Source organism: Dermochelys coriacea, chromosome 28 (assembly GCF_009764565.3).
Source record: "Dermochelys coriacea isolate rDerCor1 chromosome 28, rDerCor1.pri.v4, whole genome shotgun sequence".
NCBI lineage: Eukaryota > Metazoa > Chordata > Testudines > Dermochelyidae > Dermochelys > Dermochelys coriacea.
In genome coordinates this window covers 1,606,487-1,618,190 of record NC_050095.1, presented here as the reverse complement: position 1 = coordinate 1,618,190, position 11,704 = coordinate 1,606,487, and the positions used below count along the sequence as shown (strand labels likewise).

Sequence of the window (11,704 nt, the reverse complement as noted above, 5' to 3'; positions counted from 1 at the left end):
ACCCACCCACCCACCCATCCATCCCTCTGTCCCCGGGCAAAACCCTGTGTCCACCCGTCCACCTATCCATTCATCCCTTCATCCACTCACTGACCCATCCATCCATCCCTTCATCCATACACCCCCCACCCATCTGTTCATACACCCACCCACCCATCCATCCATCCCTTCTGGGGAGACTCCCCCCGCCCCGTCTCTTGAAGCCCCTCCCCGGGCCGGCCGCAAAACCTGAATGAGCCGCCCCGCCCCCTGGGCGGGCTCATTTGCATATGCATGAACGCCCGGTGGGGCGGGCCCTGGGGAGGGCTGAGCGGAATAAAATACCCCCCCCCGCACCCCTCACCACCCCCCCCGTTACGCTGCCTTGCTCTGGTCACCATCAGCTGCGGAGCCGGTGCTGGGGCAGCATCTCCCGGGTGTAGCTACGTATCCAGCGCGCCCCCCCACCCCGCCGCCGCCAGCCCCCCAGCTCCTTCCTCCGCCAGGGGATCTAGGGTTCCTTGCTCCAGCCCCCCCCCAGTTCTGCATCCCCCCCCCACCACCACCATGGCTATCGAGAAGGAGAAGAAAACCTGCGGGCAAGTCATGGCGGAGTGGCGAGAAGCCATCTGGAACCCGCGCACCCGCCAATTTATGGGGCGCACCGGTAGCAGTTGGGGTACGTGGCTGGCCTTGGTGGGGGGGCTGGCTCTGGGGCAGAGCCGCGGGGGGCAGTGATTGGCGTGTTAGCCTTTGAAAAGCAGGAGACGTTTGGGGTTTTTTGGGGGGGGCGCTGATCTAGGGGGAGAATTTGGGGTGCCGCTAGCTAATGCCCTTAAAAGGAGGGGGGAGGTTGATCTAGGGGGAGAAGTTGGGGTGTCGCTAGCAGGAGCTCTTAAAAGGAGGGGGACGAGGGGTGGTTAATATGGGGAAAATGTGGTGGGTCGCTAGCAGGAGCCCTTAAAAGGAGGGGGGAGGTTAATATGGGGGAAATTTGGGGTGTCGTTAGCAAGAGCTCTTAAAAGGAGGAGGACGAGGGGTGGTTAATATGGGGGAAATTTGGGGTGTCGCTAGCAGGAGCCCTTAAAAGGAGGGAGTAAGGGGGAGGTTAATATGGGGGAAATTTGGGGTGTCGCTAGCAGGAGCCCTTAAAAGGAGGGAGTAAGGGGGAGGTTAATATGGGGGAAATTTGGGGTGTCGTTAGCAGGAGCTCTTAAAAGGAGGAGGACGAGGGGTGGTTAATATGGGGGAAATTTGGGGTGTCGCTAGCAGGAGCCCTTAAAAGGAGGGAGTAAGGGGGAGGTTAATATGGGGGAAATTTGGGGTGTCGTTAGCAGGAGCTCTTAAAAGGAGGGGGACAAGGGGTGGTTAATATGGGGGAAATTTGGGGTGTCGCTAGCAGGAGCCCTTAAAAGGAGGGGGCAGGGGGAGGCTAATATGGGGGAAATTTGGAGGGTCGCTAGCAGGTGCCCTTAAAAGGAGGGGGCAGGGGGAGGCTAATATGGGGAAAATTTGGGGTGTCGTTAGCAGATGCCCTTAACCCTCCTCCTACCTAGGGGCAATAACCGGGGGTGTCAGGAGCAGGTTGTTGGGGGGGGTTATTGGGGTGTCCTTGAAGAGTCCGAAAAGGAGGTGGATTTGGGGGGGGGGCTGTTTGGGGGCACAGTTCTCTAGGAGGATGGGCAGTGTCATGACCCAAATCCCTGTAGAAAGTGGAGTCATTGGGTGATCCCTGGGGTGTATTTTTTGGGGGGGGCTATGTGCCTTAAAGTGGGGGGGATTATTGGGAGGGGCTAGGATTGAAGCCCTTCTCATAATGTTTTGGTGTGTTTCATGGGGCAGGTAAATGAACACATTACATGGGGGGGTGAATAAGAAAAATGGGGGGGCTATGTTACCCGTCCCCCTCAAAAAAAATTCTGCTGCCCTTATCTATGCAGTATTGGGGGGGGCTGGAGTGGAGGGATGGGGGGCTGTGGTGATGGGGGAAGAGAAGAGGTTGGCCTCTGAGATTGATGTGGGGCAGAGACAGGGCTATATATGGGGCAGAGGCTGGGGGGGTAATGCCCCCCATGCCCTGTCTCTATCAATCCCCCCGCCCCCCCCGTTTCACAGTGCTGCGGTGGACAGGGCTGGGAAAAGTAGGTCAGCTTTCTGTAGGAGCTGGGTGAGTCTTAGCCCCCTCCCCGATCTGTCAACACAGCCCCCGCCCCATGCTGAGGGGGACTTGGAAGGGGGGTATTTTTGTAAGGAAGTAAGAAAAAATTCAGGATCAGCCCCCCCCCCCCCATCTGGCATTAGCCCTCTACATCCAAAATTAGCACTCTTTATCCTCCCCCCTCCTACTCCCCCCCCAGATTTTGCCCCTCTGTCCAGTCCCTCTCCCTCCCCCTCACACTTTGCAGGCCCCCCCCTTTTCCTCCTGCACGTACCCCCTGTGGCCTGACACCATTGCCCCCCCATCTTTGGGAGTGGGAAGGGGTTGGATAGAAGGAGGGAACCCAGCTATGGGGGAGCTGTATGGAGGGGCCCCCAGAACAGGGACCCCCCACCCCGTCTGGATTAATTGCCCTTTGCTTTGTCCAGGGTTTTTTTAAGTGTGTGGGGGGGAACGGTAGGCTGGGGATTCACCATTAATCCCGGCTTAGATTCACTGCAGAAGGCAGCGTCCCCCCCGCCCCTTCACTGCAGCAGGTCAGGGGGAGGGGGGGCTGGCGATGACACTTGTGTGGGGGGGGACTGGGTTCCCATCTTGCTCTGGCTGGGGGATAATGTCTTGGCTTGTTGCGTTGCGGAGAAGCTGGCGGACTGGATTGGGCTGGCGGAGGGCGGGAGTGTGGTGCGGGGGGAGAGATCTGGGGGGACAGTGTGGGGAGGGGACTTAGAGCAGGGAGGTCGGGGTGGGTGAAGGAGTGGGGAGGGACTGGCAGGGAGCTGGGGGGGCTGTTGGAGTGGGGGGATATGAGGAGCTGGTGCGGGATATGCAGGGCTGGTGAAAAAGGGGGGATGTGGGGGGCAGGTGAGGTGGGCCAGATAGATGTGGGGGAAGCTGTGGGGATATGGGGGCAGGTGGTGGAGTGGGGGGAGCTGGGGGTCAGGTAGATGTGGTAGAGTGGGGAGGCTGGGGGGATGTGGGGGGCAGGTGGCAGAGTGGGGAGATGGGAATGGAGGGGGGCTGACTGAGCTTGTAGGGGTTGGGGGGGCTGGGAAGCATGGTGGGGGAGGCTCTGGGGAGGGGGCTGGTGGAGGGCAAGATGTGGGGCCACATGAACCCCTCCCCTGTCCTTTCCCCAGATCACAGCCGGGTCCAGGGCCTGTGGGGGGCCCCACTGGTACATGTGTGTGACCTGCCTCTACCAGTCCTTGGGCTTAGGGGCTTTGAACCAGCCAATGTGCTGGCCAAGGGCTTTGTTTCTTGGGCTGGGGGGAGCCCCTCTACCCTGCCGTCCTCCCCAGAAGCGCTGGGGTTAGGGTGTGGGCAGGGGGGTAGCTAGGAGCATTGCACTGATTGCAGTGGGGGTTACTCCGGATTGACACCTGGGAGTAGCTGGGAGCGGTGGGTCATTCCCTGCAACCCATAAGGCATTGGAGACCAATGGGGTTGCTCTAGATTTAACTGGGTAGTAGCTGGGTTCAATGCACTTCTCTGTTTGCCCCCCTTGCATTTGGGTTACTCCGGATTGACACCTGGAGCAGAGTACTCCGAATTGACACCTGGAGCAAAGCATTGCTCTGATTTCCCCCTTGCATTTGGGTTACTCCGGATTGACACCTGGAGCAAAGCATTGCTCTGATTTCCCCCTTGCATTTGGGTTACTCCGGATTTACACCTGGGAGCAATGGATCACTCTCCAATCTCCGCTGCCTTTGGAGTGACATTGCTTACTCTGAATCTACACTCTAAGTAGAGGGGCTACGCTTTGCTTACAGTCACCTTTTGTCTTGCACTAGGGTTACTACAGGTTTACACCTGTTCATCTGGATTTACATCCCTCCCATGCTCAGGTGCTCCAAAGGAGCTGGGAAGTTGGGTTAGGTGCATTTCCATGAAGGAGTAGTTGCAGGCTGAGGGGGTCAGTTCTGTGTAGACAGACACCTGTAGATTTACAAAAGGGTTAGTCTGGATTTACAATGGGAATAACCAAGGGCAGCTCTCCCATGCCTCCAATTTCAAGTTTGCAGCTGGGTTACTCAGGATTTGCACCAGGAAGGAGCAGAGGGGTCAATCACCATCCCTGTTAGGTTTACACTGGGGTTACATCAGGCTGTAGGCCAGACCTACTCTGTTCTCCCTCACCTTTGGGTTTGCTCCTGGGGGAGCACAGGGGCTAATCTCCATCCCCTTTAGGTTTACACCGGGATTACTCTGAATTTGCACCAAGAATTAGCTGGGGAATAGAGGGGCTGATGGCCACCCTCTTTAGGTTTACACCAGGGTTACTCTGGGTTTACACCAGGGAGAAGCTGTGGACTAGAGGAGTTGATGGCCAACCCCTTTAGGTTTACACTGGTATTAAACTGGGTTTAAACCAGGGAATAGCTGGGGAGTAGAGGGGCTGATTGCCACCCCCTTTAGGTTTACACCAGGGTTACTCTGGCTTTACACCAGGGAGTAGTTGTGGAGTAAAGGAGCTGATGGCCAATCCCTTTACATTTACACTGGTATTAATCTGGATTTAAACCAGGGAATAGCTGGGGAGTAGAGGGGCTGATGGCCGCCCCCTTTAGGTTTACACCGGGGTTACTCTGGGTTTACACCTGGGAGTAGCTCAGAGCTACTCTGTTCTCTCACCTTTGGGTTTCCTCCTGTGCTCCTCCGGGCCTTTCTCCCAAGTGGGGAGCCGACCTGCGAGCCCCGAGGGCAGAGCGGTGTCGCTGGCTAGCCTTGGGGCTGTGCTGGGGATCAGGGGAGGGGAGCGTTGGGGGTGGGGATCAGGGGATCCCCGTCTCCCCCAGGGCTTTTCCCGTGTCCCGATTCCCTCCCCCCCAATCCATGGGGCTCTGTGCAGGAGTCCCCAGAACGGCCCCAGAGTTTGTTCTGCAGGGACATGTGGCCTAGGTGAAGTGTGGGGCTGTACTGTTTAGGGGTGTATGGGGGGGGTTGGGTCTGAGGGTATTGGGGGGTATCTGGAGATTTGGAGGGCTTTTGGGAAAGGGATGGATCTGGGGTGTGGGGAGGGGTGCATGGGGGTACCCTGGCTGGGGTGCAGTGGGGGAGGGGTAAATCTGGGGGTGCAGGGGAGGGATGTTGGGGTACCCTGGCTGGGGGAGGGGTGCATTTGGGGGTGCAGGGGTTGGGGTGGATCTGAGGGGAAAGATTGAGGGATCTGGCCCCTTCCCCCCCATTTAGTCTGGGGAGGGGTCCCCAATTGGCTGAACCCCCCCACCCAGGCACCCAGCAGAGGGGAGTGCAGACCCCCATGTCTGGAGGGAAAGCCATGTGCCCCCCACTTCCTTTGTGAGCTGGGGGACACATCCAAATTCCCCCCTGGAAACCCCCTATTTGGGGGGTATGTGCCCAACCCCCTCCCTCCTGCACAAGGTTTGTCGCGGGGGGGGGGGGGTTAGGCCATGTGTTGGGAGGAGGGGTAACTTCCCCCCCCCACAATTCCCTTCATCTCCTGTCTAATTAACTGGAACAGGGCCAGCATAGGAATGTGAGGGGGGGCGCATTGGGCCTCCCAGCCTGCGTGCTGGACGAAGGGGGGGGGGTCCGTGGTGGGGGGGGTTGCAGCCTGAGGAGGGGGGCAGGTGTGTGGGGGGAGCTGTTGGCTTGTGGGGCAGAGTGGAAGGGGTCCGGGTATCCGCCTGTGGGGGGGGGGGTGGAATGAGATGGGGTGGGGGTGAGATCGAAGACTGAGGTAGGGGAAGTTTGCGGGGGCTGCAGAGGGGCAGGGTTTGGGGGACACAGGAGGGCTCCCCTCTCCCATGTGGGGGCTCTCCTTGATCCTCCCTCCCCATTTTGTTCTCTTCTTCCCCCCCCCCCCCCAGCCATGATCCTGTTCTTCTACCTGGTCTTCTACGGCTTTCTCACGGCACTCTTCACGCTCACCATGTGGGTCATGCTGCAGACGGTGGACCCCTATATCCCCAAGTACCAGGACCGCCTCTCCGTGCCTGGTAAGGCCTCGTGCGTGGGGAGGGGCACCGGGGGGGGCAGCGTGCCCCACTGCGCCTGCATTGCCTGTCGCTCGCACGCCCATCGCACGCACACCCACTTGCCACCCTGCCTCCGGCCTGGGTTCCTTGGCCACGGTCCCTGGCTGGGGCCATCGTGGGAGGGCGGGCCCGGGGGCACCCTCTTGTGCACCACCCCTTTTTTTTTTTTTTGCACGCCCATGTGTGCTGGCCGCGCACACTCTCACACACGCCTCTCCTGGTGGATCCTTCTCATCACGTGCGCCCGGCTGCATTGGCACAATCGGGGCAGGAGGGGCGGCGCTGAGAGGGCTAGTATTGCTCCCCTAAAGTAGAGCCCCCCATACATCTCTCCCCCTGCCCCCCCCAGGGATGATGATCCGCCCCAAAACAGATGCCCTGGACGTGACTTTTAACGTCAGCAACACTGAGACCTGGGACCATCACGTCAAGATGCTGAATGACTTCCTGGAGCGTGAGTTGGGATGGGGCAAACGGGGGGGGGTCCCCCCAGATTAACCCCCATTGGGGTAGGAAGGGGGTTGGGAAGGGGATGGTGGCTTCTAGTTCTGGGGTCCCTCCAGGCTGCAGGGCGGCTGTGGGGGAAAAGAGGGGGGTGTCTGAGCATGGGGAAAAGGGGGGGAAAGACATTTGGAGGGGCAATTGGGGGTGGGAGAAGGGGCAGGTGGGGCATGCAGGGGGGCTGGATCTTGGGACATGTGGGGGTTGGAGGAGAAGATTTGGGGGTGCGATGGGAGAGAAGGGGGAGGAGGATTTTGGGTATGGGGCAAGGGTAGATTTAAAAAAATATTTTTTTTGGAGGGGTTGTGTGGATGTGGGGGAAGGGAGAGCCAGATTTTGGAGGGGTCATGACCCCCACCCCACTGGGGACCCCAACGTGCTTAGCTGTTGCTGACCCAGGTCCCCTCTCCCTTCCCGGCATTGCATCTGCCCCCTGCAAACCGCCCCCTCCCCACCACATCATGCATTAGCTCAGTTGTGCCTGACGGACCGGGGGGGGGCAGTGGAGGGGGGGGGTCCATAGCCATGGCTGCCTGGACAGAGGGAGGACGCCAGTGAATGGCAGGCTGCAGGTGAAAGGCAGACTGCTGCTGCCCCCTGGTGGCTGTCAGCAGAGCCCACAACCTTCCCCAGCCGGACATTGTTAACCTGCGGAACTCCCCGCCAGAGGATTTTCCTCAGGGCTGTAACTCTGGTAGCTCCTTGGCACTCACCTGCTAACTTCCCCGCCCCCCCCCCAGCCTACAACGACTCCATCCAGGTGGCCACCAACGATGCTTGCCGCCCGGGCCGCTACAACGAGCAGCCGGACAATGGGGTGCTGAATTACCCCAAGCGGGCCTGCCAGTTCAACCGCACGGCGCTGGGCGCCTGCTCCGGGCTGAACGACCCCACCCACTACGGCTACGCTGACGGCCGGCCCTGCATCCTCATCAAGATGAACCGGGTAGGTGAGGCCAGCATGGGGTGGTGGGGGAGCCCGGCCTGGGTTTTGTGCCCCCCAAATTTTGGGGGGTCTCCCCTGCACTTTTGTGACCCCCCCTTCCTCCTTCCAGGTCATCAACTTCTTTGCGGGGGCCAACCAGACCATGAACGTCACCTGTGCTGCGAAGGTCAGCCCCTCTGCCCCCCACCCTGCTGCCCCCCCACTTCCATCACCCCCTTTTCTCTCCATTAACTTGCCTTCCTTGTCTCTCTCTGGCTCCTCCCGCCCACAGAGGCCCATTTCCAAACTCCAGGCGGTAAGGGATGTGTCCGGGCAACTGGGAACCCCCCCCTCGGGTGCGGGTGTCTGGGGGGATCCCCAAAACATATACACCCCTTCCCCCCAGCTTATAGCACTCCCATCCCAATCCCATAGGACCTGGGGGAGCCACTGGTTGGCTGAATGGGTCCCCATGACTCGTACCCTGAGGTTAGATGATTTCTGCTTGCACCTCTATTTTAGATGCCCCCCCAAATTCACCTTAGCCCTGCCTCTCCCAGCCCCAGAGCAGTAAGTGGCTTCGCTGATCCCCACCAAACCGGCACCCCGAGTTGAGCAGATTCTCCCAACTGCACCCCGATTCGAGCTGCCCCCCCCACAAATTCCCTGGCTATTGATGTCTCTTCTCGCTACCTCTCCCTCTCGGCCACTTATTCACTCATTTCATCTCGCTCTCCTCCGCTTTCCGGGCAGCTGAACCTCGAGATGGAGCGCGCAGTAAGGACAGGAAATGGGGGGGCTCAGTGGTGGGGGTAGACGGGTAGCTAGGAAAATGAAGCGGGGGGACATGCTGGAGGGGAGGTTAGGGGAGTGGGGGGCTCTGAGGATGGGGGTGGGAAGCTGGGGGGCAGGCAGGGTGGATGGGAGGGGCTAAGGCTGGAGGGATGACGAGGGAGCTGGGGGAGGGTTTTTTTCGGGGGGTGGAGAGGGGAAGACCCCAATGGGAACACGCAAGGGGATAGGGTGGTGGGGGACGGCTGGGGGGGTTCTGGGTAACCCCTGACCTCTCTCTCTCCTCCTCCCTGCCCCCACCGCCAGAAAGAGGAGGACGCGCAGAAGCTGGGGGAGATGGTCATGTTCCCCCCGAATGGTCACATCGACCTCATGTACTTCCCCTACTATGGCAAGAAAGTCCATGTGAGTAACGTGGGGGTGGGACTGGTCTCAGCTGGGGGGCTCTGCAGGATTGGGGGGTCCCTGATCTCTGCTGGGGGAGGGGAGTGGGATCTAGTGGGTTAGATCAGGGGGGCTGGGAGCCAGGACTCCTGGGTTCTCTCCTCAAGTCTGGGAGGGGAGTGGGGTCAGGTGGTTAGAGCAGGGCAGGCTGGGAGCCAGGACTCCTGGGTTCTCTCCCCAGCTCTGGGCAGGTAGTGGTGGGGCTGGTGGGTTAGAGCAGGGCAGGCTGGGAGCCAGGACTCCTGGGTTCTCTCCCCGGCTCTGGGAGGGGAGTGGGGTCAGCTGGTTAGAGCAGGGCAGGCTGGGAGCCAGGACTCCTGGGTTCTCTCCCCGGCTCTGGGAAGGGAGTGCGGGGCTGGTGGCTTAGAGCAGGGCAGGCTGGGAGCCAGGACTCCTGGGTTCTCTCCCTGGCTCTGGGAGGGGGGTGGGGTCCCATCCTCGGTTCCTGACCCCCCCCCCCTTTAGGTGAACTACACCCAGCCCATCGTGGCCGTCAAGTTCCTGAGCCTGGAGGTCAACATGGACCACAACGTGGAGTGTAAAATCAACGCGGTGAACATCGCCACCACCGACGAGCGGGACAAGTTCGCCGGCCGCGTGGCCTTCAAGATCCGGGTCAACAGGGACTGAGCCCCACCTCCCCTCCCTTCCCCCCCCCCACTTTCCTGGGGCTCCACCCCCAAATGGGCAGGGCTTAATGGAGGAGGAGGAGCCAATTTCATAAGGGGAGGCGCCCCGGTACATCCTGGGCGGGGCTTGATGGAGGAGTAGGAGGAGCCTATTTCATTGTAGGGGGGGGAACCCCCTGGGATTTTATTTTATTTTGGGGTGGGGGGGTTGCTCTTGAAATCGTCCTGCTGAAAATCCTAGGATGACTAACCTGGCTCTTAGACTGTTTTAGTGACCTTCCCCGTGGTGCACCCCACCCCTCAGTTCTGCCCCCCACCCCGAAACGTGCTGATTACACTGAAGGGTCTGGTACCACCCTGCACCCCCGCACCCCCAAACCTTTGGAATGCTACGTCGCTTTGATCTCTTCTAATGCCCCTTCTCCCCCCTTTTTTGGGGGGGGCCGCTCAGAGCCTGTGACACCCCCCCCTTTCTCCTGCCCTTTGAAATCCCATTGAGATGTTTCCTAATATAATAATAAATGTATATAGATATTTTTTATATATATATATTAAAAATTAAGGTACGGCCGAGACCTCTATTTCCCCCCCCCGTGTACCCCCCCCACCCCGCACACTTCTGCCCACTCCCTGTTTTCCATCCCCCACCCCCCACACACCCCTACAGTAGACGTTGAGATTTGGTGCATTGTCTTGAGCCGGTGGCCATTTTGTTTCCCTGGCCGAGTAGGTGCCGGGGGTTGAGTTGAGGGAGGTAGGGCGGGAATTGGAATGACCCCAGTACCGTGGCCAACCGTACAGCGGCCATTGTCCTGGTAGGTTAGAAAACAAAATGGCTGAACTGTGGCGGCCCTATTGTGGAATAGCAGCCGTTGTCTGTGTAGACCGGCAATCAAAATGGCCGCCATTCCGTAGCCAACGACATGGCTGCCATCGACTGTGTAGACGGGGAATCAAAATGGCTGGACAATAGCTGCGGAATGTCAGCCATTTTGACCCCCTGCCCTGGAAAAGAGACGTGGCGGCCATTGTCTGGGTAGGCCTGGAATCAAAATGGCTGCCGTCGGCTGAGGAAAAGTGGCCGTTTTGTTTCTTAGCCTCTGCGGCAAAAAGTCTGGCCAACTTGACTGGGGCACGTGGGCCAGGAAAGACAAATGGCCGCCATTTTTGGCCTACGTTTGGCTCTGTGAAGAAACAAAATGGCCGCTGTAGTCATAGGCTTGACCTAGCCTCTGAGGAATGGTCTCCATTTTGAGTCTTGGTATTCATGGTCAAAATCTTGGCTGTGGAAAGGTGGCCATCTTGGATTCCTGGCCTCCGTGGCTAATGGCTGCCATGTTGGGCTGTGCAATGGCGGCCATCTTGGATTCCTGGCCTACAGAGCTGAGGCCGCCATATTGTGCTGTAACCTTTCTAGCACCTTCTGAGTCGTACCCCGGCTCCCTACCCATGTGACCCCTTTCCTCATCTTAGGGTCTGTCTTCCTCTTTTAATGTACAGTTATTTTTAATCTGTCTTTTCGCTTCACACGACATATGCACTGAGACAAGACTTGTCCCCCCCCCTTCAGCATCCTGGGAAATCCCTTGCGTCCCCTTAACTCTGCCCTTGAAACAGCTGATGAAACTTTGCCTGTATTAGATTCCTGCCTGGTCTCTCGTCTTCTCTGCGGCGGTCTGTAAACCACGAGAGAAACCATTCCTTTTCATTTGGAACTGGAAGTAATTTTTTAAAAATAATTAAATCCCTCTTTTCTCCCAGCCCATTTTCCTGATGTTGCATCCTTGAGATCGCTGTATGAATGAAATAACTTAACTCCTTTTGCTTTTTAACCTTTTTTTTTTTTATTATGCTGGTTTGTTTTTATTTGCAGAATTATTTAATTGCCTGTATCGGATCTACTGTAAAAGATGAGGAGAAATAAAAAACAAACCACCCTTAAAAACTATAGATGGTAACAGTGTTTAATTTTCAACGTGGAATGTTTTATAGCCGGTGGAACTCACCGCAACAAGGTACGGAGGTCACGAATGGGATATTGAAAGCTATAGATGGCAGTGGAGTGTGTTCTAGCCAGTGGAATTCACCGCAACAAGGTACGGAGGTCACGGATGGGATATAAAAACCCATGTGCACTTATTACAACTGCGCTTAAGTTGGAGCCCAGTGTAATTTGTCCCTAGGTAGGGAGGCAGTGTGGCCTAGTTGAGGCCTAGTCCTGGATCTGTGACTAGGCAAGTCACTTTCAGTCTACGTGCCTCAGTTTCTCCAGCAT

At 58.1% G+C, this 11,704-nt stretch overlaps 1 protein-coding gene across 1 annotated transcript; it reads left to right on the top strand.

Moving 5' to 3' along the window:
• The first annotated feature begins 266 nt into the window (after nt 1-266).
• On the top strand, nt 267-11,377 carry ATP1B2 (ATPase Na+/K+ transporting subunit beta 2). Its single transcript, XM_038386139.1, has 7 exons — nt 267-658; nt 5,971-6,099; nt 6,488-6,592; nt 7,380-7,585; nt 7,695-7,751; nt 8,663-8,761; nt 9,266-11,377. Exons 1-7 carry the CDS (start codon nt 274-276, stop codon nt 9,428-9,430), a joined length of 1,146 nt encoding a protein of 381 aa, XP_038242067.1. The 5' UTR covers nt 267-273; the 3' UTR covers nt 9,431-11,377.
• Nucleotides 11,378-11,704: the final 327 nt, after the last annotated feature.

Bases quoted from the DNA above. Each gene is read 5' to 3' on its own strand.
- ATP1B2 (XM_038386139.1), top strand. From the start codon at position 274: ATGAACGCCCGGTGGGGCGGGCCCTGGGGAGGGCTGAGCGGAATAAAA. The intron at 659-5,970 runs GTACGTGGCTGG...CCCCCCCCCCAG, and splicing joins GCGCACCGGTAGCAGTTGGG to CCATGATCCTGTTCTTCTAC. The intron at 8,762-9,265 runs GTGAGTAACGTG...CCCCCCCTTTAG, and splicing joins ACTATGGCAAGAAAGTCCAT to GTGAACTACACCCAGCCCAT.